Below are 25,365 nucleotides of genomic sequence, written 5' to 3'. Positions count from 1 at the left end.
ATCTTCTCTGCCTTCTCCAGCTCGCTCCGGTGAGCTGCCCTGCTGAATCCGACAGCTCGCCTCATGGGAGGGCACCCTGGTGGGCCACCAGTCAGCCAATGGAGGGACCTGTTTTGGCAAGTGTCTCCCTCCCCGCCCCCACCCAAACCGTGGTCTGCAAAGTGCCCTGTCCTGCTTGCCTTGTACCTCCCGGTGGGGGTGAGCATCACACCTCACGTGTGCAGGATGCATGTGTCCAGAGAGTGCATCTGACTTCAGATCCTAGCTCTGGAGCCTGGTCTTGGGACTGCCTTGGATGGCAAGGGTCTCATAACCAAGCCAGTATCTCTTTTCATTTTTAAGCTGCTCAGTTGTTTCTAAAATAGACCTGAGGTGCTGGATTGGAACATCTTGAATCCACTCTAACACTGGGGACCAGCTTTAAGGCAGTGAACAAACCACTCCCTCTTAGGGTCCCTGTTTGCTCCCCTGGGACAGAGCAGGTCCCAGGAGACAGACGCTCAAGGTCCCAAGATGGGACGAATGTGCTCTGAGTGCAGTTGTTCTACGTAGTGGCTTCATGACTTGGGCACTGAAAGAAGGCGCCACTCCCATTACCAGGACCTGGAAGCCCGCCCTGTGCTCAGTCGCTCAGTCGTGTCCGACTCTTTGTGACCCCCTGGACTGTAGCCCGCCGGGCTCCTCTGTCTGTGGGATTCTCCAGGCAAGGATACTGGAGTGGGCTGCCATTTCCTTCTCTGGAGGATCTTCCTGTACCACGGATTGAACCCACCCCTCCTACACTGGCAAGTTTGAAGGATTAGGACTTGGGTATCTCTTTATTCTCTTGGGCTCGAAAATCACTGCAGATGGTGACTGCAGCCATAAAATTAAAAGAATGCTTGCTGCTTGGAAGAAAAGGTATGACCAACCTAGACAGCATATTAAAAAACAGAGATATTTCTTGGCTGACAAAGTCTGTGTAGTCAAAGCTATGGTTTTTCCAGTAGTCATGTATGGATGTGAGAGTTGGACTACAAAGAAAGCTGAGAGTGGAAGAATTGATGCTTTTGAACTGTGGTGTTGGAGAAGACTCTTGAGAGTCCCTTGGACAGCAAGGACACCCAACCAGTCCATCCTAAAGGAAATCCGTCCTGAATATTCATTGGAAGGACTGATGCTGAAGCTGAAACTTCAATGCTTTGGCCACCTGATGCGAAGAACTGACTGACTGGAAAAGACCCTGATGCTGAAGCTTTGGGAGTCTGTGCAGTCCCTGGGGTCTTAAAGAGTCTGACATGATAGAGGGACTGACTGAACTCATGTCTGTGGGGCGGGGGGAAGCACCGAGGATGTTCTCGTTGACCGTGATCTTCTACTTCCACTGCCCACTTGGAGACACATCCTCATCCCCTTCAAAGTTCCCTAACGGCGAACACGTCAGCTTTCCCACCCAGGGCAGCCCCGTCCTCCTCTCTGACTTCTGGTTTCTGTTGACAGCTGCATCATTTTCTCCGTGAGCCTCCCCAGGGCTGTCTTTGATCCTCCTGGCTTCTACCTTCCTGACACCACCCTATCGCTCTCCACATGAGTCACCAGGCCTCAGAGCCACCAGGTCCCCGAGCAGAAGGAACCTCTCCCCTTCGATTCAGACACAGCTGAGCCCTGCAGAGAGGTGGCTGCTGGCCCGTGTCACCTGGCGCTGGGATGCACAGGCTGGACCAGAGCCTGTGGGCCCGGACACCCCTCCTACCACCGCCCCTCCTGGCCAGGTTCTTCCTGAACACAGTCCCCCATCCTTTCGCTCTGGCCCCACCACCGCCTGCTCAGGGCCTGGTCCCTCATGTCCCCTTTGGTCGGTCCCCTCAGCAGCCGTTTCACCACCTATTCACCGGTGTCCCTCCACTCACCCCTGTGGAAACAGCGTCAGTGCCTCCCCTTGACCCGGAAGTGAACTCCTCCCCTTGACCCGGAAGTGAACTCCTCTTCAACAAAGTGCTCCGAGCCTGCCTCTGGTGTGAGCTGCAGTGGGTCAACGTCTGGTCCCTCCGTGGCCTCAACCCCGCCGGGTCCTTTCTCAACCTGCCCTCCTGCCCAAGGGACGGCACCTCCACGGCCAGGAGGCCTGCCCTCCTGTTTGTGCACCTTCAGGGGCCTCCCCGGATGCAGAGAACCCTGCCCCTCCCAACCCCGCGGAGTGAGCTCTGCCTGCAGAGGCCCCCGCGCGTGCCCTGAATTTACGCCTCTTCTTGGCGGGGTCCCTCCGGCCATTCTCCCTCCTGCTCACTGTCCTGGGGGCACTGAAGGGGCCCCAGGAGCTGCCTTTGCTGCCCAAGGGGGTGACTTCCCGCCTCCATGCCGCCGCCCACCGCCCCGTCTCCTTTAGCTCTTGCTGCCTCATGGAAGGTGGCAGAGACTCAGTGACCTCCTCCCCCACGCCCCCTCCCCACCCCCCGCCTCCAGTGAACACAGCCCCCGAGTCACTGTGTCTGGGGAGGCACAGCTGTAGTTGAACGAGGTCAGGGCGGGTCCCTCAGCCTAGGGTGCTCTGAGAAGCTCCCCTGGGGGCCTGTCACCCCCCAGCCCGGAGCCCAGGAACCCGGGACACAGGGAACGCCTGCTTGGTTCCCAACAGGATATGCTCCGTTAAGTGGTTTAAACTCCGTTCTCCTTTCTTCTGACCCTGAGAAACTTGACCAGCTGGACGGCACAGATTCCTGGCATATTTTGTGGGGAGGGCGGTGTACCTTTCCCGAGAGCATGGGGTTCATGACCTGTCGTTGGATCTGAAGCGTCAGTGCTGAAAATAGCGGCGATGCTATTTGCTCACAGATCTGGGTCGGGAATTTAAACAAGACCACGAGGTGCCTGGTCTCTGTCTCAGGGGACAGCCGAGGTGCTGTCCCTGCCCCCGGATCAGGTGACTCAGAAGTCAGAGGCAGGGTGGTGGCCGATGGCCTGGCATGGGGCAAACGTCTGGCTGGGTGCTCAGCTCTCCACGGGGTCCAGGGCATCCTTTGCCCTGTGGCCTCTCCATCAGGATTCAGGGCACACGTTTGTGGTGGCTCTGGTCTCCCAAGAGGGCAAAAGCAGGATCCACCGAGCTTCCTTAAGGCGTCGGCTGAGAGCTGGTACAGGGTACCCCCCCTCCCCCGTCCCTTCCTGTTGCTTGAAGCAGAGGGAGTCAAGTGGAGGGAAGGGCTTGGGTACAGAAGGCACGGTCCACTGCAGAGCTGTGCTGGCCACTGTCAGGCGCTCTGCACGCCTTGCCTTTCCAGGTGGTCGATTCTTCAGTGGGTGGAGGGCTGGGCCCCCCTCAGCACCCTTCCTGTGGGCTCCTGGCTCCCAGACCAGCTTCCCCTCCAGCCGCCTTATCCAGAAGGGATGAAGGGAACCGCAGGTGCCCTGGGCCCTCCAAGCGGGCCTGTTACCCCCCAACTCCTCCCTCACCGAGAACTTTCCTTTGGGTCAGTTGGAGGGGAATGTAGAGACACAGGCCACACTCTCATTTTACAGATGAGAAAACTGAGTCTAATCTGGGTTTTTAGTCTGATAAGAAATGAGCGAATTAGGTTTGAGAGCCCAGGACTCTCTTTTTTTTTTTTAATTGAAAAATTAGGAAATAGGGCAAGAATAGAGATGCAGACGGAGAGAATGGACTTGTGGCCATGGGGGGGAAGGGGAAGACGGGATGAACTGACAGGGAAGCCTCAACACATATACACGACTGTGTGCAGAACAGATAGCTAGTGGAAGCTGCTGTATGGCACAGGGAGCTCAGCTCCGGGCTCTGTGATGACCCAGAGGGCTGGAATGGGGGGCAGAGACAGGTCCAAGAGGGACAGGTACAGGTATACTTTTAACGGCTTCATGTTGTGCAGCAGAAACCAACACCATTGTAAAGCAATTATACTCCAATAAAAAATTAAATCTGCCAAAAAGAAAAATCGGGAAACATTTTCTTTTCAAAAATTCATTCCCTGGCCGGTTTCTCTGGATGCATCTAACCTGTCAAGCGAGTGATACCTGTGTGGTCTTCCACAGCCACCTTCGCCCAGACGTAGCTGGACCAGACCTGATTTTCTCTCACAGCGTTCACTGGACCCCAGGAGTGAGTTCATCAGGGGCACCAACTGTGTGCCAACAGAACTACTCTCAGTGGGATGAACCATCTGCTCGGAGGTCGAGCTGGTCCCCGCCACCTCTCGAGTGAACATTTGGGAACAGTTCCATGTTTGATAAGCATGCACACAGACGGTGGGGTGACTCTGGGTTCTTCCCTAGGCCTGTTTTCCATTTGTGCATTTCTTGATCTCACCCCTTTTTCCAGACTCACTTCCCCTTCTTTGCCTCTTCAGGTCATCTCTCTTCTGCCCAGAGGAAGCCACCGAGGACACGTCACTCTTTCCCCTGAGTTTGCATGCGTTCAGGTCACTCCTTCCACCTCGTGACACTGCGGGGCAGCCAGAGGTCGCCCCGGCAAGGAGTCCTTCTTCATCCGGCCCCACCGGGCCAGTGCCATCCCCACCGCTCTGGTCGCGGGAGGCTTGCAGACCTCCTCAGGGCTCTGTGCTCTGCTCTGGCTTGGGTGGATAGATGTACTGTAGGGCTTCCCGGGTGACTCACTCACCTTCCAGCGCAGGAGATGTGGGTTGGATCCCTGGGTGGGGAAGATCCTCTGGAGAAGGAAAGAGCAACCCACTCCAGTATTCTTGCCTGGAGAATCCCATGGACAGAGGAGCCTGGCAGGCTACAGTCCACGGGGTCTCACAGAGTCAGACACTGTAGTCACACAGTATAGTCTACACTGCAAGCCCCCTGGAGATGGAGACTGTGAGCGCCCAGCCTCTTCTCTCCCGGAGCCACCCAGCGCCGCGCCGCGCAGAGGGAGATGTTCTCTGTGTGGATATGTGTTCTTGTGCATAAAGAGTGACCGTGCTTACCTTCCCAGAACTGCGTCTGTGTTACAAAAGCATTCCCAAGGGCACCACCCACTCCAAGAATTTGGAAATAGGGAAATACAATTTTTGTGTTTTAATGTTTTAAATTTTTATTTCCTGCTGGGGGGTATCGTTGATTTACCAGGTTGTGTTGATTTCAGGTGGACAGCCAAGTGATTCCATTTTACACACACATAGATCCACTCTTCTTCAGACTCTTCTTCCGTACAGGTTATTGCAGACTATTGAGCAGAGTTCCCTGCGCTATTGAGTAGATCCTTATTGATTATCTGTTTTACATACAGTGGTATGTCTGTGCTAACCCCACACCCCAATTTACCCCTCTTCCCCACATTTCCCCCTGGGCAGCCACGAGCTTGTTTTCCAAGTCTGTGAATCTGTTTCTGTTTTGTAAATAAATCTTTTTAGATTCCACACACAAGTGATAATATATGATATTTGTTTGTCTGTCTGACTTGCTTCCATTAGTATGGCCAACTCTAGGTCCATCCATGTGGCTGCAAATGGCAGTATTTCATTCTTTTTATGACTGAGTAAAATTCCATTGTAGATAGAGACCACAACTTCTTTATCCACTCATCTGTCAATCGACGTTTTGGTTGTTTCCACATTTTGGCTATTGTAAGTAGTGTTGCTATGAACATCGGGGTGCATGTGTCTTTTTGAATTATGGTTTTCTTCAAAGACATGCCCAGGAGTGGGATTGCCTACAGTCATATCGCCCTGAATATGCCCAATCTCCTTGATCTTGGCAGCTACGCAGGGTCAGGCCTGGTTAGTCCTTGGAAGGGGTGAAATAAGATTTCTCATGGACACAGAGTTGCCAGATACAGCAAAGAAAAGAGGATGCCCAGTTTATTAGAATTTCAGATCAACAACAGATACTGTTTTGCTCTAAGTATGTTCCATATAATATTTGGGACATACACGTGAGAAATCATTCACTGTTGACCTGAAATGTAAACGTAACTAAGAACCCTGTCTTGTATCTGGCAGCCCTGCCTGGAGAGTTAAAGTATGACACTAAGATGCAGATTAGAGCAAAGTCAAGGTCACCGTAGGGAGTCAGCGTGGGTCCTCCAGCAAGACCTGGCTGTAACTGGAGACTGTAAAAAGAGCACATTGACATAAACACTTCAAACCTTCTCTTGTAACACATCTTAGGAACATGCTGGTCAGAAAGGGGATTGGTCAGTGATGGGAAGTGCAGAGTCAAAGTGACAAGCTTCGGTCACTCCAAGTTTGTCCAAGAAAATCCACTTGGAGGTCAGGAGCAGCTCCCATCCCTCGCGTCTCTGGGGGGCAGGGGTCATGGAGGTCACCTGACAGATCCCCCTGGCTTTCTTCTTTTCTGAGCAGAAGTGTTGTGATTCGTGCCTCCGGGGAGCGAATGTGCTGAACCGGGCGCTACCCTCCGAGGGTGGCACTAAGTGACCCTTGGGTTTCTTCCTCCCCGTCCTCTCTGTGAACTTGACCCTGATCCATCCTCCACGTGCCTCGTCAGCTCAGTGGAGCAGCCAATGGCAGCACCCGCGTCCTCAAGGTCCAGTCAGCAGCACTGAAGGCGCGCTCCCTCTGTGCTGTGTAACCCGCGCTCGAGGTCTCCCTCCAGCCTCAGTAAAGCTGCTCAGTCATATGTGACTCTGCGATCCCATGGACTGCAGCCCACCAGGCTCTTCCATCCATGGAATTTTCCAGGCAAAGGTGCTGGAGTGGATTGCCATTTCCTTCTCCAGGGGATCTTCCCAACCTGGGGATCGAACCCAGGTCTCCCGCATTGCAGGCAGACGCTTTACCGTCTGAGCTACCAGAGAAGCCTCAGCCTCAGAGACAAGGAAACAGAGAGCTTTCATAATCCTCATAAGGGGTGTGGCTAGGACTCAAGCCTGTGGATTCTTCCTATGGAAACTGACTATTAACATTTCCGCCAACATCTTTTTAAAACAATTTAAAAATTGTAATACTGATTTTTAAAGCCCTTTCCATTTACAATATCACAAAATAACTGGCTGGATTCCTCTGTTGTACAACACATCCCTGGAGCCTGTCTCACACCCAGTAGGTTGCACCCCATGCTCCCTGTTACCTTGCTCCTCCCGACCCCACCCGTCACCCCTAGTTTGTTTAGATCTGTGACTCTGCCTTTTTTGTGCCAAAAGTCTTTTAAAACACATGTACACCCCTGTTTTTATATAAGTTTGTTGTTTAGTCACTCTTGTCTGACTCTTTGCGACCCCATGGTCTGTAGCCCACCAGGCTACAGTCCCTCTGTCCATAGGATTCTCCAGGCAAGAATACTGGAGTGGGTTGCTATTTCCTTCTCCAAGGGATCTTCCCAACTCAGGGATCGAACCGGCATCTTGTGTATTGGCAAGTGGATTCTTTACCACTGAGCCACCTGGGAAACCCTTTTATATAAATAGGCTCAAGTTACACACACACACACACACATGCGCACACACACCATTTTGAAACTTTAAAAGAAAATCCAGCCGGATCTTGGGGTTGTCCTTCTCTGTCTGTTCTCCTAATGGCCCGGCCACAGAATCCGGAAGAGAAAAGCCTTCTATGTGATCCAACACCTTGACAATTCAGAAAACAAACTCAGGAAGACTCCAGAGAGGAAATCCAAATATTCAGGAGGCAGAAATATTTGCCCTTGAAAGGAAGGAACGCCATCACGCCGTCTCCCCCCAGGCCCGACCATGGAAGGCTGTTCCCTTCGCGGCCCCTTTACGGAGTCCTCCCCATGAAGTCGACTTTTGTCCTGTGTGTGTCTTACAAGTGGACGGAAGTCATGTGAGTTGCCGTTTGTGATGACTGACTCAGGTGACCAGGCCCGATCCTGAATCAACAGAGCTGTGTATTTAAGAGTGGAGACTCCAGGCAGGAGCAAACGCCAGAGAGGCAAGTTCAGGGGAGTCAGAGCGGGGAGACGCCGGAGGGCTACGTTCACCACCTGCAGTTTCCAAAGCCCATTACTGTCGGGACTGTACACTCACCCTCCCGGATGAAAAGGATTTCAGGTCACCGCTGTCTTCTCACGAGGGACCTTGGCCTTGAGCCTTAACACCCAGTGACTCACGTCAACAGGCTGTGTGTCAGACAGTTTCCACAATTAGAATCTGTGACCCATGCATCCGCCCACGAGGCCGCATCACAAGGGCTTGTCGTGAGCGTGGGTTTTTTAGCAAAAACTGACCTGTTGAAATGTCAGGGCTTTGGGCTTTGGGGTTTTGTGGGACTGCTCTTGCTGGAGTCCACTTCTTTAGATTCTATACAGTTGATTGAAAGGGGCTTTCTCCAAGTCTTTTAAAATATATTTATACATATATATATGGCTCCCCAGGTGGTGCAGTGGTAAAGAATCCTCCTGCCAATGCAGGAGACGCAAGAGACAGAGGTTCGTTCCCTGGGTGGAGAAGATCCCCTGAGTAGGAAATGGCAATTTGCTCCAGTGTTCTCGCCTGGAAAACTCCACAGACAGAGGAGCCTGGCAGGCTACAGTCTATGGGGTCGCAAAGAGTCTCAGACACGATTGAGTGCAGGACAGCAGCATCATTTTATTTATTTCCTTATCTTTGACCGTGCCGGGCCTCGGTTGCTGTGTGGGCTTTCTCTAGTTGTGGCAAGTGGGGGCTCCTCTCCAGCTGGGGCGTGTGGGCTTCTCACTGCTGTGGCTTCTCCTGTTACTGAACGCAGGCTCTAGGGGGCAGGGGCTTGTGGGGTGTTCCCAGACCAGGGATCAAACCTGGGTCTCCTGCATTGGCCAGCAGATTCTTTACCATTGAGCCGCCAGGGAAGTCCCTTTCCGAGTCCTCCTTCACCTCCTCAGCAGCCCTCTGGAGCAGAGGTTCTTATGGCCCCATTTTCAGGGATGCAGAGCATCTCCCCTGAGATGCGCGGTAGGGTGGCGGGGAGTGTCTCACCCGAAGCCAAGTTTCCTGATACGGACTCCAGGTTCTCTCTCCTGTGGTCTGGGCCTCCACGGTACTATGAACGAGGTCGGTTGCATCCTCATGGTCAGTTCAGAGTTCCTGCCGGACACAGCCAAGGTCGCGGTCCTGACCTCATTCTCCACGGCCCCAGTGCCTGCAGGGCTGACCGGAGCCAGTGCAGCCTAGAGAGAAGGTGACCCAGAAAAGCCAGGAGGGAACTTCAGAGGCAGAGGCAGAGGCAGCTCCGTGGTGTCAGATGCGGGACGATAGGCCGACAAACGAACCTGCTTTGTTGTAACCTTGTGCTTTGGGGACGTTTTGTCCCCTTGACCCAGACTGCCTGCAAGGCCCAGGCCTGCTCCTCCAGGACTCAGCCCAAAACATCACCCCCCACCATGGAAATATCATTTCTGACTAAAATATTATAGTCTCATGATGTTTTAAAAAGCCACATACAATAACAAGGTTTTAAATTTGTTTTTATACACACGTGTAAAATGGATAAGTAAATTTCATACTTAACACTAGTAATGTACTTATTTTTGTTCTCATAGATTATATGCATAAAACATGCCAATCTGTATATAGACATGTCGAACATCAAAATGCTATTGTGTATTACCTACAGGTTTTGTATCTCTCATTTTCACTTACTTTATAATGGATATATCTGATATTAAAAGTATGGATTTACATAAAATATTTCTGAAAATGAATAGCTTAAAATATAAAACTAGGAAATGCACCTTGCAAAAAAAAAAAAATGTAAACGGTACAAAAATATATTAAAATAGATAGCACAGACAGCCTTCCTTCTGGAGAGTCATTATTAACATTCTGGCAAATACTTTTACACATGTATACACCTATGTTTTTATATGAAAAAAACTCAAGTGATATATATGGTTTTGAAAACTTAAAAAAAATTTGGCCGGATCTTGGCAACATCTTTCCATGTGGATAGCGTGAGATCAATCTTTTTAAAGCCTACATATTCTCCTGTGAGATTATAACTTGCTTTACTTGGCTGAAACAGTAATGATGAAGGCTTATTTTTCAGGGTTTTCAAATGATAAATGATGCTGTGAAGAACATCCTTGGAGGCAGAGAATTCTCTCTGGAAAAAGAAAGACATGGATTGACAAGTCTGTCTGTACAAGTTCTCTTTGAAAATGCACAGCATGAAAAAGTCTGCATGTTCAGCCAGTGTTCCCAGGTTATTTCCGGGCGGGGTCAGGACCGATTCTGTCCCTTTGCCTACTTTGCCGTCCCTTCCACGTTTCTATCAGAAGCATGTCTCACTGGTGTCTACTGTTACTCGGACTCCAGGAGAAGTGCGTTTTTATGCCCAACAAGCAATGAGTGTTTTCTAACCACTCAGGTGCCACCCTGACGATTTGCTCTTTCCTGTTTGCTTCAGCCACCCTCTGCCCTCCAACAGTGTCTCCACATCCGTCCTCCCTGTCCCTAAGTTAACCCAGCTGCCCCGGGTTTCAGGGGGTGAGGGTGCTGTGTGGCGTGGAGACCGAGCAGGGCTTGAGGTCCAGGGTGGCCCCCCGAGATGGCGCCTCCATGAACACAGGCTGGTATCCCCTCGGCAGGAGCGGACTGCATTCCAGCTCCTGCGAGAACCGTGAAGACCACACCCGGGCAGAGAGGCTCCGCCTGCTCAGGTGCGGCTGAACCGCGCCCCCGCCCCGCGGCCCGTGTTTCTCCCCCTCAGGGAAGGCGACCGTGATGACCTGGCCAGAGAGAAGCTGGCGGCTTCTGGGCGGCCGCCCCCGCCCCCAGGACGTCCGAGGACACAGCGGTGTCTTCGGCGTTTCCACCGAGGTCACTGGTCTAGTGGGTTGCTGGCTGTTTCGTCTGTGCTGAGACACTTCCTCTTTCATTTGCGTCTCATCCACACCCACCCCCGGCTCCCCAGCCGCCCGCCCGCCTTCCTGGAGACTGAAAAAGGGGAACGTGAGAGAAAACCGTGACTTTCAGATGCAGCTCCAGCGCAGAGAGGGTGCCAGTGATTTCAGGAGGTGGGGGGGGGGGCGGGCGAGGTGGGGGCGCGGTTCATGATGCCCTCCAGGGGCCCCAGGTCACGCCTCCTCACTCACGTCCCCAGCTCCCACCCAAGGGGTCCTAGATGCCACCCACAGGCGATCCTGGGGACCTGACCCCTGCGTTTCAGGAGTGACATTCTTAAAGTCAAAGCCACAGTCTGCTGTTCCTCATTTCACTGGGTTTGTTCATTTGCAAGACAGAGACACACACACGTGTGTCTGTATACATGTGCAGGCGCACACACACACATGCAGATTGTGGCAGCTTTGGGAAACAGTCTGAGGCTCAGAAAATAACTTGCCTGACAAGACATCAAAGAGCTGCAGAAAGAGGCCGTGGCACCCAAGGCCAGGGTGGCGGGCTTCTCTGCAGTGTGCAGCGGGCTCATGATAAGCATCAGTTTGCTCCAGTCAGTTGAATCAGAACTGTAACAGTTTGTTTGTTCCGGGAAACAGTAACTGAAGTCACAAATCATAAATAATGAAAGCTAGAAAAATCCCCTTTTAAACTAATGGACTCAAAGATGTCTTGCTTTTCATTTCTGCTAATGGCTTTGCTGCCTTGGCACCGCCTGAGCTGGTCCACTGCAGGCAAACTGAGCCTCGGATGGGTCCAGAAAGTGACTTCTAAGCTGGGTGTTTGGGACACAGGATGTGTTTCCCTAGCAACTGTCCTTCCCAGCGTGCCTGGGTTCTCAGCTTAACTGCACACATGGTCCAACCCCTACTGAACCTGCGCTCTGGGTCTTGGAGCACAGGTTGTCTGAATTGCAAGAGGGAGAAAAGAAGTCAGCTCCTCCCTCCCCGTGGAGCCCTGGCTCTGAGCACACTGGAAACACAAGTTAACTTTCTTTTCTGTCTTCCCTTCCAGTAATCAGGTAGAGATGTGACAGCTGGACCATAATTAGGCTGAGGGTGGAAGAATTGATGCTTTTGAACTGTGGTGTTGGAGAAGACTCTTGAGAGTCCCTTGGACTGCAAGGAGATCCAACCAGTCAGTCCTAAAGGAAATCAACCCTGAATATTCATTGGAAGGACTGATGCTGAAGCTGAAACTTCAGTACTTTGGCCACCGGATGTGAAGAGCGACTGATTAGAAAAGACTGATGCTGGGAAAGATTGAGGGCAGGAGAAGGGGACGACAGAGGATGAGACGGTTGGATGGCATCATTGACTCAATGGACATGAGTTTGAGCAAGTTCCGGGAGGTGGTGATGGACAGAGGAGCCTGGTGTGCTGCAGTCCATGGGGTCACAAAGAGTCGGACACGACTGAGCGACTGAAGACCACCACCTCCATTGAGGCATCCAGGTCCCAGTGCCCTAGACCCCTGGATCACAGCACCCTCCCTGATCTGCCTTATCTGCTCTGGGCTGCTTTCCTGCTGAGGGACTCTGCAACCTCAAACTACCCACCTTTCCCCACCTCCTGACCCGACTTCCATTTCCTCAGTGATTGATAATCAGAGGAGACCTGGAAGAAAAGCAAACTGAGCAGGGAATGCTTACTAGCAGCTGAATGACTGAGACTCTCTAAACCCCTCACTGTGTTCTCGTGTTAAAATGAGCTGGTTGTGAGAGCCATCGTGGGCAGTAAGGCAGAGGAGTGAAAACTTGGGGTTAAGGATTCAGAACCTTTACGTTGATGGGCCTCTCGTAAATGACTGACGCTGGCAGTCGGTTAGGAAATGACCCTTCCTTGGGAAAAACACGGTTGTCACGGGTTCAGACACTGGGGGATCTCCCCTCAGTGAATCAGCTGGTTCTCTGCCAGTTCACATCCGTGAAACCTCAGTGAATAAGCCACTTTTATGCACACAGAACCTTCAACCAGCTTTTTGTGCCTTACGATAACATGTTAACACACAGCCAAGGATCACAAGCTGTTTGTGGAACATTCGAACATGAAAGCAAAAGACCCGAGTACAGGAAACAGCAGAACAAAACTTCAAAAGTAGTGTAGTTAATATCTGTAGAGAGATAAGAGGCGACCTTTTACCCCTGAAGTGAGAGAAGGTGCAAAATAAACAATAAGAACAAGAAAAGGCTTTGGGCTCTTGAAGAGTAGAATGTCTGAAAATAAATATTCAAAAGAAAGGACAGTTGATGAGAACTTCAGAAAATTGTACAGAAAGATAGATGGGAAAATAGGAAAGAAAAGAAAATTAAGGGATCCATCCTGAAATCCCCATATCCAGGGCGGGGAAAAAAACTGGAGGGAAGAAAATTATAAAGAAATAATACAAGAACATCTCAGGATGGAAGGATAAGCATCTAAAGGTTGAAGGGCCCAGACCTCCCTGCTGGTCCAGTGGTTAGGAATCTACCTGCCACTGCAGGGGACATGGGTTCCATCCCTGGTCAGGGAAAATCCCACACGCCATGGGGCAACTAAGCTGCTGTACCCCAACTACAGAGCCCTCACGCCTAGAGCCTGTGCCTTGCGACAGAGAAGCCATTGCCATGAGTAGCCTGCGCCCTCAAAACTAGAGAGTAGCCCCCACTTGCGGCAACTAGAGAAAACCTTAGTGGTGTCTGACTCTGTGTGATCCCAGGGACTGTAGCCCACCAGGCTCCTCTGTCCATGGGCTTCTCCAGGTAGGAATACTGGAGAGCAGCCATTCACTTCACAGGAAAGCCTGCATGCAGCAGCCCACAGGCAGCGCAGCACACCCCCCGCCCCCCCGCCCCCCGCCAAGAAAAAAGATACACAAGGTATTTTTTAAAAAAGAAGACTGAAGGGCCCAATGAGTGAGCCACAAAATGAAGACGGGGCAAACCTCTCAGACTAGGACACATCTTTAAAAACTTAAAAACTTGAGTTCTTCAGCACGCCAAGGATAAAGAGAAAACCGTAAGACGTTCCTCAAAAAAGCAGGTATTATTAATAACATACCAAGGATGAGGAGTCAAAGTGACATTACTGGAATCAAAAAGAAATTGAAGAGTTATTACAGTTCTGAGAGAAACTGATTTCAGCCTAAAATTGCACACCAATCCAGGGAAATACCTCAGTCAGGTATGAGGGTAAAATAAAAACATTTCAGATCTGCAGGATTTCCAAATATATACCTCTATGTGGAAAATTCTGAAAGAGATGGGAATACCAAACTACCTGACCTGCCTCTTGAGAAACCTATATGCAGGTCAGGAAGCAACAGTTAGGACTGGACATGGAATAACAGACTGGTTCCAAATAGGAAAAGGAGTGCGTCAAGGCTGTATACTGTCACCCTGCTTATTTAACTTATATGCAGAGTACCTCATGAGAAACGCTGGGCTGGAGGAAGCACAAGCTGGAATCAAGATGGCTGGGAGAAATATCAAAATATACAGATGACATCACCCTTATGGCAGAAAGTGAGGAGGAACTCAAAAGCCTCTTGATGAAAGTGAAAGAGAGTGAAAAGTTGGCTGAAAGCTCAACATTCAGAAAATGAAGATCATGGCATCTGGTCCCATCACTTCATGGGAAATAGATGGGGAAACAGTGGAAACAGTGTCAGACTTTATTTTGGGGGGCTCCAAAAGCACTGCAGATGGTGACTGCAGCCATGAAATTAAAAGATGTTTACTCCTTGGAAGGAAAGTTATGACCAACCTAGACAGCATATTAAAAAGCAGAGACATTACTTTGCCAACAAAGGTCCGTCTAGTCAAGGCTATGGTTTTTCCTGTGGTCATGTATGGATGTGAGAGTTGGACTGTGAAGAAAGCTGAGCGCCGAAGAATTGATGGTTTTGAACTGTGGTGTTGGAGAAGACTCTTGAGAGTCCCTTGGACTGCAAGGAGATCCAACCAGTCCATTCTAAAGATCAGTCCTGGGTGTTCATTGGAAGGAATGATGCTAAAGCTGAAACTCCAGTACTTTGGCCACCTCATGCGAAGAGTTGACTCACTGGAAAAGATTCTGATGCTGGGAGGGATTGGGGGCAGGAGGACAAGGGAACGACAGAGGATGAGATGGCTGGATGGCATCACCGACTTGATGGACGTGAGTGTGAGTGAACTCCAGGAGTTGGTGATGAACAGGAAGACCTGGCATTCTGCAATTCATGAGGTCGCAAAGAGTCGGACATGACTGAGCGACTGGACTGAACTGAACTTTTATTCCAAAACCCTGCTGGGGGCAATGCCACTGCATTTCTTTATCCTTCTAATTTTGTTACAAATTTTCTTTTTGAACAAGGATGACTGGCACACAGACTCATTTCTAATCAGGAGAACCTCTTCCAAGAGGTTACTTGGCAGTGGCAGGACAGGGGCTTGGAATGAAAACCTGAATGTAGAGGCATTTTTGAGTGAATGCTGGGGCGGGGGAGGAGGTGAAAGTGAAGTGAAAGTCACTCAGTCATGTCCCACTCTTCGAGACCCCATGGGTTAGTCCATGGAATTCTCCAGGCCAGAATACTGGAGTGGGTAGCCTTTCCCTTCTCCAGGGGATCTTTCCAACCCAGGGATCATACCCAGGTCTCCCACATTGCGTGGATTCTTTACCAGCTGAGCCCTAAGGGAAGCCCAAGAATACTGGAGTGGGTAGCCTAGCCCTTCTCCAGCAGATCTTCCCGACCCAGGATCCAGGAATCGAACCGGGGTCTCCTGCATCGCAGGCGGATTCTGTACCAGGGAAGCTGAGCCACCAGGCAAGGTGGGGAGGGAAAAGGGGCAGCAGGGATATCTGGGGTTAGGTGCCGGGAGTCGGGCGCCCCTTTAGGACAGGTATGAAAAAAGGTATGGGGAAACGGTTATAAAGGGTTAGGTGTTCCCCGGGCTTCAGGTAGCTGCCAGGACAGAGGGGCTGCGAGCGCACGAACTGGAGGGAGAGTGAAGGGAGCCGGTCAGAGAGGAGGGAGGAGGAGGCCGACAGGAGACCCCCACGTCGAAGGGGAAGGGCCGTGCGAATGGGCAACACTGGGCTGGGCCGGGGAGCCTGCACTTTGACCCCGCGCCTTTTCAGCCTGCCCAAGCCCTCGGGATCGGAGCTGCCCCTTCCGTCCTGCACTCTGAGGCTGCGGGGCTCAAGTCCCACCAAGGGGCGCGTCCCGGGGAAGAGAAGCCCGGCCCGGGTCGCGTGCCCTGGACGCCGCCTCCACGCCCAGGCCGCGCGTCCACCCGCGGACTCGCTCCCGCGCCGGGGACTCGTCTCGCCTGGGGCGCCGCTCGCACCCACAGCCAACCCGGCACGCGCACAAACAGCTGACCCCGCGGCGCAGGCGTGGCCGGACAGCGGCGCCCCCGGACGGCAGCGCAGAAAGGGGAGCGTGGGGCGGATCTCGGCGCCTGGTCGCCCCCTCGCGACCGCGCTTCGCTCGACGGCGTAGGGGCAGCAGCGGCCACTAGTACTCGGGCTCCTTGCCTGCGGGACGGCCTCGCGCTGGGCGTGGCGGGCGCGGAGGGGCGGGGCAACGGAGCGTGCGTGTACGGCATTGCGTGCGGGGAGCGTGTGGGCGTGGCGGGGAGCGTGTGGGCGTGGCGGGGGCGCAAAGGGGCGGGGCGACGGAGCGTGCGTGCTACGGCGTGGCGTGGCGGAGCGGGGAGCGCGGGGGCGTGGCAGTGCGCGAAGGGGCGGGGCACGGCGCAGGGCGCGAAGCGCACGCGCTTTGGGCCGCCGCCGGGGTCGGGAGGCGTTGACGCCTTGCGTGGTGAGGATGACGGGAGGGTACGGGGGGCCGGGCCGCCTGCTGGTGGAGGCCGGGGACAGTCGCGTTCGAGGGGCGGGGGAGGGTGTGAGAGGAGCCGCCGCCGCGGCGGACGCGGGGGCGTCTCGGGGGAGCCGGGCCCGGCCGGGCATCCGGAGGCGGCCTCTGACCCCTGATGCCGCCGTTTTCCCCTCAGGGTAGTGGCTCCCGCGCAGGCGCAGACGGGCCGGCCCGCTAAGGCGGGGCCGCGGCGGGAGCCGCCCCGCGGGTGAAGGTGGGCCGACCGGACGGGACTGGGCCCCACAGCAGCGGTGAGGACCCGTCTCAGCTCCCAGGCGAGCCCAGCCAAGAGAGAGCTTCGTTCTGGAGGTGGCCCTGGACCCCGGAGTTCAGCCCTCAACGGGGACACCCATTCGCTAAAAATCCCCCCCCGCACCCCCATCGTTAAACTGCAGAAAACCCGGTTAGGCAGCGCGGCGGGCTCCGCACACTGACGTCCCGTTTCTCTCCTTCCCTCACCCAGACCGCTCGGGGAGCAGCTGTGAGCCGGTCACGCGGAGGGATGACCTCTCTAGGCGGGGACGCCGTGTGAGCGGAAGAGATCTGTCAGCGTGAGTCTGGCTCCTGGTCGGTCCCCTGACGGCTTCCCCAGGGTGACACCACCTCAGTGGCGGAAACCCGTTATCAGCCTGCAGCCAAGTTACAGAGACGCAGGACTTAACATGAGTTGCACTTCCCTTTGGTCGGGAACGTCTTTGAGTCACGTGGGAGAGGATGTGTTTCATGTGGCTCTCATGTGTCAGCTCCTAATATCATTATTACCCAAAGGGCGAGGAAATAGGGAATTGGGTCGTGTCTTAGGGTGACCACGAACGTTTATAGTGGGAGCAGGTTCCCTAAGAGGTGGAGGAATGAATCTCATGATTGTCTCTACACTCTTTCAGATACTCTCCCCAAGAAATTGACTTGTTTTTTTTTTTTAATTTGGCTGCCGTTGGGTTCTAGTTACATCCCACAATATCTTCCTTGCGACCTGTGAGGTCTTTCACTGGGCCTCATAGACTCTCTAGTTGTGGCTCACAGGCTTAGTTGCTGCGAGGCATGTGGGATCTTAGGCTTGACTCTGTATGGAACCTGCATCTCCTGCGTTGCAGGTCAGATTCTTAACCACTGGACCACCAGGGAAGTCCCCCTAAGAAACTGATTAGAAATGGTGGAAGCGGGCAGTCATCTGGTGATGACGCCCAGGCATTAGCAATCAGTCATTTCATTCTAGGAGAAATAAGTGATGTCTGTAAAGACCCCAGTTTGGATATGCATGGTCTGTGTGACCACGTGTGTCCTTCTGGCAGATGCAAACGGTAGGGCACTCTGAACACACCCTGAAGACGGCCCTCATCTCAAAGAACCCAGAGCTTGTGAAGCAGTATGAGCAGTTGGACCCCGGGGAGCAGCGCCTGCTGAACGAGGCCTTCCGGCCCCGCAGCGATCTCTTTGGACCCATTACTTTGCATTCTCCATCGGACTGGATAATCTCCCATCCTGAGGCTCCGCAAGACTTTGAACAGTTTTTCAGTAATCTTCACAGAAAGAGCCCTTCTCCGGGGAAGCAGACTATTTACATACAGTGCATTGGTGCGTCTTGCCAGTATGCTGGGTTTGGTTTGGTTTTGTGATGGTGCTGTTGCCGTGGACAGTTTGCTTTGTCCGTCTCATTCAAGTGGGCAGTTTTTATAATCATTTTTGACATTCGTTCCCACAGTGGAAGTTTGGTAACCAAACTGCCTTGAAAGAGAAGGTTTTGTTTTGTTCAAAAAATTTTATTTATTGACTGTGCTGGTTCTTCGTAGCTGCACATTTGACTTCTCTAGCTGGGGCAAGCAGGGCCTGCTTTGTAGTTGCAGTGCATGGGTTTCTCATTGTGGTGCCCTGTTGGAGAACGCAGGCCTAGGGCGTGCGAGCCTTGGTAGTTGCAACACATGGGCTCAGTAGTCTCTGCTCCCGAGCTATCGAGCACAGGCTCAGTGGTTGTGGCACCTGGGCTTAGTTGCTCCCAGGCCTGGGGGATCTTCCCAGACCAGGGATCCAGCCTGTGTCTCCTGCGTTGGCAGGCAGGTTCCTTACCATTGAGCCACCAGGGAGTCAGGTTTTCTTTCTAATCTGTGTTCACCTTAGTGAACGGTAACTGTGTATTGAAAATCTAGAGTTTGTTTGTTCCTAATTCCACATTTCTAACTGTAGACTGAGGTAAAGACTGTTCTGATCATCTCAAAATCTCTCTTTAAATTTTCTTCTGTATCTGTCATAGGATTGCTGGGAAACACCAGAAGTATCAGTGAAGAATATTTGAAATGGCTCAAGGGCTACTGTGAAGCTTTCTTCTACGGGTTGACAGTCAAACTTCTAGAGCCGATTCCTGTCTCTGCAACCAGATGTTCCTTTAGAATCAACGATAGCACACTGAACCTTCAGATTCATGCAGGTGAACGGGGCAGCCTTACAGCTTGAATTGAGTAAAGTATGTAGGTATATGTACACACACACACACACAAATATATCTTAAACATAATTTTTTTTTTAATAGGGCAGATCCTGACGTTCTTAAAAAAGAAGAAACCCGAAGATGCCTTTTGTGTTGTGGGAGTAACGATGATCGATCTTTACCCAAGAGACTCCTGGAATTTTGTCTTTGGACAGGCTTCTTTGACAGAGGGTATTCCTTTTTGACATTGTTGGTAGAAACTTGCTCAGCTTGAGACTCTTTGTGAAGATTTTGAAAGAGACAAAAAATTCCAACCAATTACAGTTTTTTCTCCTTCCAATTACAGTTTAGATGTGAAGGCCTTGTAGTATTTCTGGTGCAGCATCCTGCCGTGGTGGAAAGGATGCTCTGGATAGGCCCTGATGATCTGGGTCCGTTCCTCTCCCCCCAGCTTGGCTGTTCACTGCCAGCACCACCTTGGAGCTAATAATACCTGTTTGACTGTGCTGTTTTGAGATCATTTACATAAAATTGCTGATCCATAGAAAGTGTGTAGTTATGGCTGGCACATATGTAGACATTCAGTGCAACAGATGGCAAATGGAGATAGTTCAGTGACAAGGTGAATCAAATAAGGATATTTGAACTGTTATTAATGGAAGCAGAAATGGCGCTAATTGTTTTTCAGCTCTTTCCGTAGTTGTCATTAGATGAGGTCGCTGTGCACTGATTTATAAGTGTGCGCTTCACATCCTGTGTCTCAGAACAGACATTTTGTTATTTATGGTCAGTTTCAGTCTTTGACTTGAAATAAGCTTAACTGTGACTCACAGGGAACCCTGCCTTTTAACACTGGGGAGGAAAAGGCTCTATAAGGAAGTCATATATTTGCCTATTTGGGTTTTTTTTCTTTTTTTTTTTGCCTTCTCTCCACTTCTCCCACCCTTCCATTTCTGCTCTTGTTTTTCTGCCTACATCCCTCAGGATCTAAGACAGGTTCGAAGGGGAGAAGTCCACTGAGCTGAGGGGCATGGTTGCCCACTGTCGTTCTGGGGGCAGGAACAGATAGCAGGGGCTGGGCTGTGCAAGCTCAGGGTTCACAGACGGACTGTCAGTCTGGAGTGTGTGAGCCCCAGGGTGGCAGGGTAGGGAGCTCTCGCTACCAAGGGCTTCTCCCTGTCAGATCCCCCTCTTCCCCATTTGTCGGATCTGGGGCCCAGGATGCTGTGGGGCCTCTTTTTCTGCCCTTCCTTCATTCTCGTTCTCCATTTGTAGTCTTTATAGTCCCTCAGCCCTACACCCATTAAGGCACGGGGCTTCCCAGGTGACACTAGCGGTGAAGAATCCGCCTGCCAGTGCAGGACACACAAGAGATGCAGGTTAGATCCCTGGGTCGGGAAGATCCCCTGGAGGAAGAAATGGCTACCCACTCCAGCTTTCTTGCCTGAACAATCCCATGGACAGAGGAGCCTGGCAGGCTGCAGTCTGCGGGGCTGCAAAGAGCTGGACACGGCTGAGCAGCTGAGCACGAGCGAGTGCCCACCCACATCTGCCTGCCCCCCCGCTGTGACCCCCTAGTGCTCTCTGAGAGGCCTGGGTCAGTGCTGTCCTGCTGATGTTTTTTGTACGAGCCTTCTATCAGAAAAAAAAGAGTGAACCAAAAAGTTGTGTGAGACAAATCCTTTATTATTAACCTGAGAGAAACAGAATCATTAAACATTTTTAAACAATTTTTATCTAGATATTGTTAACCAATTTATCTTATGCGTTTGAGGAGGTCAGGAAGCATTCTCCCCAAGTGTTTCTGCTGCTTTTTTGTTCCCCAATAAGTTTCTTAAATTTTGCATGACGTGAGAGAAGATGTAATGAGGGAGCAGGGTTGCTGAGCCCTGCGGTGAGGGGGTCTCCTTACTGCAGGTGACTTTGTTCTCGGCAGGTTTATAAAGATCGGTGTTTTAAAATTGAGATATTTAATTACTAAAGGAAATAATGTATTTGTAGGATTACTAGAAAAAAAATTTTCTTGCTCAAGGTATTATGGGCTTCCCTGGTGGCTCAGTTGGTTAAGAATCTGCCTGCAATGCAGGAGACCTGGGTTCGATCCCTAGGTTGGGAAGATCCCCTGGAGAGGGAGCGGCTACCCACTCCAGTATTCTGGCCTAGAGAATTCCATGGACTGTCCATGGGGTCACAAAGAGTCGGACAGGACTGAGCAACTTATACTTTCAAAGGTATTGTAGTGAAATGTGCCAACTTTTGTTTGGTCAAAGGACGTCACTTGGGAGTGAGTAGGTTTAGTTTTTTTTTAACTTCTAGAACGCCCTTTTCTCTATATTTCAAATATGGAGGTGCGGTGAGGCGCATTCTTTTTGGATCAAATTTAGGTTTGACAAACTTACTATGAATTTATTTCCTTAACAAAAAAGTTCTGTATTACTTTCAAACTAGCAACTGAAAGAGAAGCCTGCATGAAAGAGACCATGTAGACCAGCTGGACTGTAAAGCAGTCAGCCCCTGTAGAGTGAGCTGTGTGTGTCTGTTCTCCGAGTACGGAGATGGCCGAAACTAGCTGAAGTGTCGCAGGAAGTCAGTTACAGGCGTGTTTGTTCTGGTCACTGGTGCCAGCCATAGAGAGAGCCGTGCTGTTTACAGATGGGAGGACGGGGGAGGTTCTTCAGTCTGAAAGTGGGGTCCAAGTGTGGTCTTCAAGGTACTGGGGGGCAGCAGCGGGCAGAGGGAAGAGGGAAGGACAGGCGCCTTAGGGGTGTGCCTGCCCGGAGACCCGTTTCCTGCAGTTTTCCAGAGAGAGCGAGAGCGCCCGTGGTCCTGAACCCTGCTGCTCCTTTTGGAATACTTGATTGGGGTGATTTAAGAAAAAATTTTTTTTTTTTGGCTGCCCCACGAGGCTTGCAGGATCTTAGTTCCTCAAGCAGGGATTGAACCCTGGTGCTTAGCAGTGAAAGTGCAGAGTCTAAACCACTGGACTGCCAAGGAATTCCTGAGAAAATATTTTATGGGGAAAAAGAAAACAAACTCTGTGGAACTTTCTTTTTCTGAAGAATTGGACCTCAAGACCTCTGAGTTGTACAGAGCAGAGCAGGTTGGACAGCAGAAGGCTCTCAGGAACCTGGGGCAGAAGTCCCCTTGTTGGGCAGACCTCCCTGAGCCCAGGGGGCTGTGGGCATGCCCTGGCCAGGTGCCCAAGCAGGCCCTTAACTGGTAGTTCCCCCAGAGGAGGGAACCTTCATCTCACCATGTGCTGGCTTGTCGTCTTCCCCCAGGTGTGGGAATATTCAGCTTTGCCAGGTACGGCACGGACTTCTACAGCTCACACTACAAAGGCAAGCTGAAGAAGCTGGAGAGGAAGTCTTCGAGTGACTACTCGGTGTTCGATGACTATTACCTTCCTGAGGCCACCAGTGTGCTGCTGCTCCGCTCGTGTAAGGTGGGTGGCTCACGTGATGTGTCAGCAGTGGCTTGTAAGAGATCGGAGTCCTTTGACATTATATACCCCCAGTCCTGAAGGTCACTATATCAGTGACTTGGTGGTGTTTATACACTTTTAGTGGATATCGCTTGACTGAAATTATCAATAAAAACAATGTAAATGGGGATACTCGCACACTGACGTGCACAGCATCTGGCCTGCTTTTTCCTGTAACACACAGCCTTGGCTGTGCCCACCTCCTTACTGTTAGCTTGATTCCCGAGTTCATGGTCATCGAGTCAGGCTGCCCCATCGCCAGTCCCCCAAGCCTGCAGGACCCCGCACCCTGGTTTCCCTTCCTGGAGAACAGGCGTCCCTCGGGCCTCTGCTGGCTCCTTCCCCGAGACTTCCCTCCCTGGGGCTCAGGCTCACCTCCTGCAGCCGATGGTCACGCTGCCTGTCCTGACACCTGCCCCGCCCTGCTCTGGAAATCCTGTCTCCTTGTGTCTGTCTGCTTCATGGCTGGAGACACCGGCTTCTCCGCATTCACCAGGGCTGTGAGTTGGGGTCGAGAACACCACCTGATGGAACGATGGTTTCTAAGTAGAGCTGGCCCGTAAGCGGCATGGCTTTTAGCCGTGAGGGTCCCCTCACACAGGTGTCTCTCTGACTCCGTAAGCACCACTACCCGGCATGGCCCGGGGAACCGAGGGTGCAGAGGCTGGCTGGGAAGCTGGAGCAGAGTCTTGACTGTGCGGGTGTGGGGTGGGGCTCAGCTGTGCCTTCCCTGCTTTGACCGCTTGTCATCATGCAGATGGAGCCCCTCCCCTCCCCTGCTGCCCTGGCATCTGGGGGAAGGGCTGCAGAGCTGAGTTTCAGCGGGTCCCCCGTCTAGAACAGTGGTCTCCACCAGGGCGAGTGTGCCACCCAGGGCATGTTGGACAAGTCTGCAGACTTCTGGTGGTCACCGTCGGGGAGGGGCTGCTGCTAGCATCCAGGGGGTAGAGGCGGGGAGGCTAGCGCATAGGACCACCCCCTGACCCCCGGCCCCGCCAAGGTGTGATCTGTGGTGTCCGCGGCGGGGAGGTGGAGAACCTGCCGGGGAAGCAGTGGAGCACACAGAGGAGGGTGGGAGACATGGGCAGGTGAGGGGCCAGCGAGCAGGCCCCCGCGATGAGCGGCGCGGAGCGGGCTCCTGTGGATCTGCTTCTGGAGGAGCTCGCCTTGCTGCTGCTGACTCAGGCGCCTCCGTGTGGCTGTCTTGCAGACTCTGACCCACGAGATCGGACACATCTTTGGCCTCCGGCACTGCCAGTGGCTCGCCTGCCTGATGCAAGGCTCCAACCACCTGGAGGAAGCCGACCGGCGCCCGCTGGACCTCTGCCCCATCTGCTTACGCAAGCTGCAGAGTGCCGTCGGCTTCCGGCTCAGAGACCGGTACAAAGTAAGTGGGGAAGTGGTTACTTAAGGAGCAAGTGACCATTTGCTATTAGGCCCTTCTCTGGAGGTGATTTATCAGAGGAAGTTAGAGCAGAGGTAAGCAGGATGCTGTGGTTTAAAAAAAAATGCAAAGAAAATCTTAACAGCTTTGACTTGCCTTACGCTTGGACCCCAATGAGACCTGGTGAAGAGGTTTCTGCATTTGCTGTTTAGGGCCAGAGCGCTTGCCTTTGCAGAACAGAGTAAAACGCCGAAGAGCAAAGTTCATGTTTAAAAACTAGACTATGTGGAGGTGGTTTATCTGTCCAAATGTGGGGCCGCGGTGTGACACTCGTTAGGAGGGACGGGTGGTATTGAGGAGGCAGGAGTGTCCCTATGACCACAGGTGCCCACAAACACGTCAGCGTGTGCGGCATCCCTGCGTGGGTATGGCCACCCACACAGGGGACGCAGTCCCTGTCTGCACGTGTGTGTGCACGTGTGCGTGCCTGCCAGCCCAGTGTGCACACTTAACTTCAGGTGTGTACACGTCCCCATGCACACCGCAGTGCCTCGTGGAACCCTTGGCAAGCTGAGAAAAGAAGAAAATCGTCCTCCCACCTTCAAACACCCGTGTCATCCTTCTCGTCTCCTGTCCCGTGCGTCCTGTGACTGTCCCGTGTGCTCACAGCGGGCATGGCTCTGGTGCACACTCTTTGATGAGCGTGGTCTCTCCTCCACGACCAACTCTTATCGGGTGGAACATCTCCGTGGGTGGCATCAGTCACCCATGCAGATCACATGATTTGGGAGATCCGGTTTTTCTCGTGCCTGAGTCTGTTCTGCTGTGATTTGTTCAAAGATGCGTCTCTTCTCTGATTTTGTAGGCACTGGTCAGGTGGATTGATGCCGAGTCCACTGACACTCCTAGAGTTACTCCAAAACCCAGTCGTGAGGAGCTGGTGACTTTGCCAAAACCTGTGGAAGCCTTTAAAGAGTGGAAGGAGTGGGTCACAAGATGCCTGGCTGTTCTCCAGAAATAAGGACCTTCAGTAGGAGTAATTCAAATAAACACGTGCACATCATGCTTTTGTTTGGCTGGAGTACTTCATTGGAATAAACGGATTCTGTGTTGTTTCTGGGCAGTGGAGTGGAGGTTTTTTTTTTTTTTTTAACAGCACCTGAACTTTGAACTATGGCTCATTTAGAATAAAACTCAAAACTCTCTTCTCTCTTAGTCTGGTCTGCGGGAGCAAGCACATCATTTCCATTCTTCAAATATGTTTATGTCTCATGAGAGGCTAGGACCAGCAGAAATTAGTCAGTAAACAGATCCTATGAAAATAGCCATCTCTGACCTAAGAAAGGATTTCCAAGGAACATCATTTCTGGGGGTTGATTTCTGGCTCAGTTTTTAGAAAGAGGTGTCCCTGTCTGCTGACCCGGCCACATCACCCTCCATTCACA

At 52.1% G+C, this 25,365-nt stretch overlaps 1 protein-coding gene across 2 annotated transcripts; it reads left to right on the top strand.

Annotated features, from left to right (window-relative positions):
• The first annotated feature begins 16,601 nt into the window (after positions 1–16,601).
• On the top strand, positions 16,602–24,983 carry AMZ2 (archaelysin family metallopeptidase 2). 2 transcript variants are annotated; one of them, XM_061393041.1, is made up of 8 exons: positions 16,602–16,881; positions 17,094–17,181; positions 17,923–18,205; positions 18,879–19,052; positions 19,155–19,283; positions 22,334–22,497; positions 23,747–23,923; positions 24,786–24,983. In XM_061393041.1, the coding sequence occupies exons 3-8, from the start codon at positions 17,923–17,925 to the stop codon at positions 24,939–24,941; spliced, it is 1,083 nt and encodes a 360-aa protein (XP_061249025.1). In that variant the 5' UTR covers positions 16,602–16,881; positions 17,094–17,181; the 3' UTR covers positions 24,942–24,983. The 2 variants fall into 2 exon arrangements, with proteins under 2 accessions (XP_061249025.1, XP_061249026.1); XM_061393042.1 differs by lacking the exon at positions 16,602–16,881 and having other exon boundaries at positions 17,107–17,197.
• Positions 24,984–25,365: the final 382 nt, after the last annotated feature.

Source organism: Bos javanicus, chromosome 19 (assembly GCF_032452875.1).
Source record: "Bos javanicus breed banteng chromosome 19, ARS-OSU_banteng_1.0, whole genome shotgun sequence".
Classification (NCBI taxonomy): domain Eukaryota; kingdom Metazoa; phylum Chordata; class Mammalia; order Artiodactyla; family Bovidae; genus Bos; species Bos javanicus.
The sequence above is the reverse complement of the archived record's forward strand: the minus strand, read 5'-3'. Positions and strand labels throughout refer to the sequence as shown.

Bases quoted from the DNA above. Each gene is read 5' to 3' on its own strand.
- AMZ2 (XM_061393041.1), top strand. From the start codon at position 17,923: ATGCAAACGGTAGGGCACTCTGAACACACCCTGAAGACGGCCCTCATC. The intron at 19,053-19,154 runs GTGAACGGGGCA...TTTTTTTAATAG, and splicing joins GAACCTTCAGATTCATGCAG to GGCAGATCCTGACGTTCTTA. The intron at 19,284-22,333 runs GTATTCCTTTTT...GTCTTCCCCCAG, and splicing joins ACAGGCTTCTTTGACAGAGG to GTGTGGGAATATTCAGCTTT.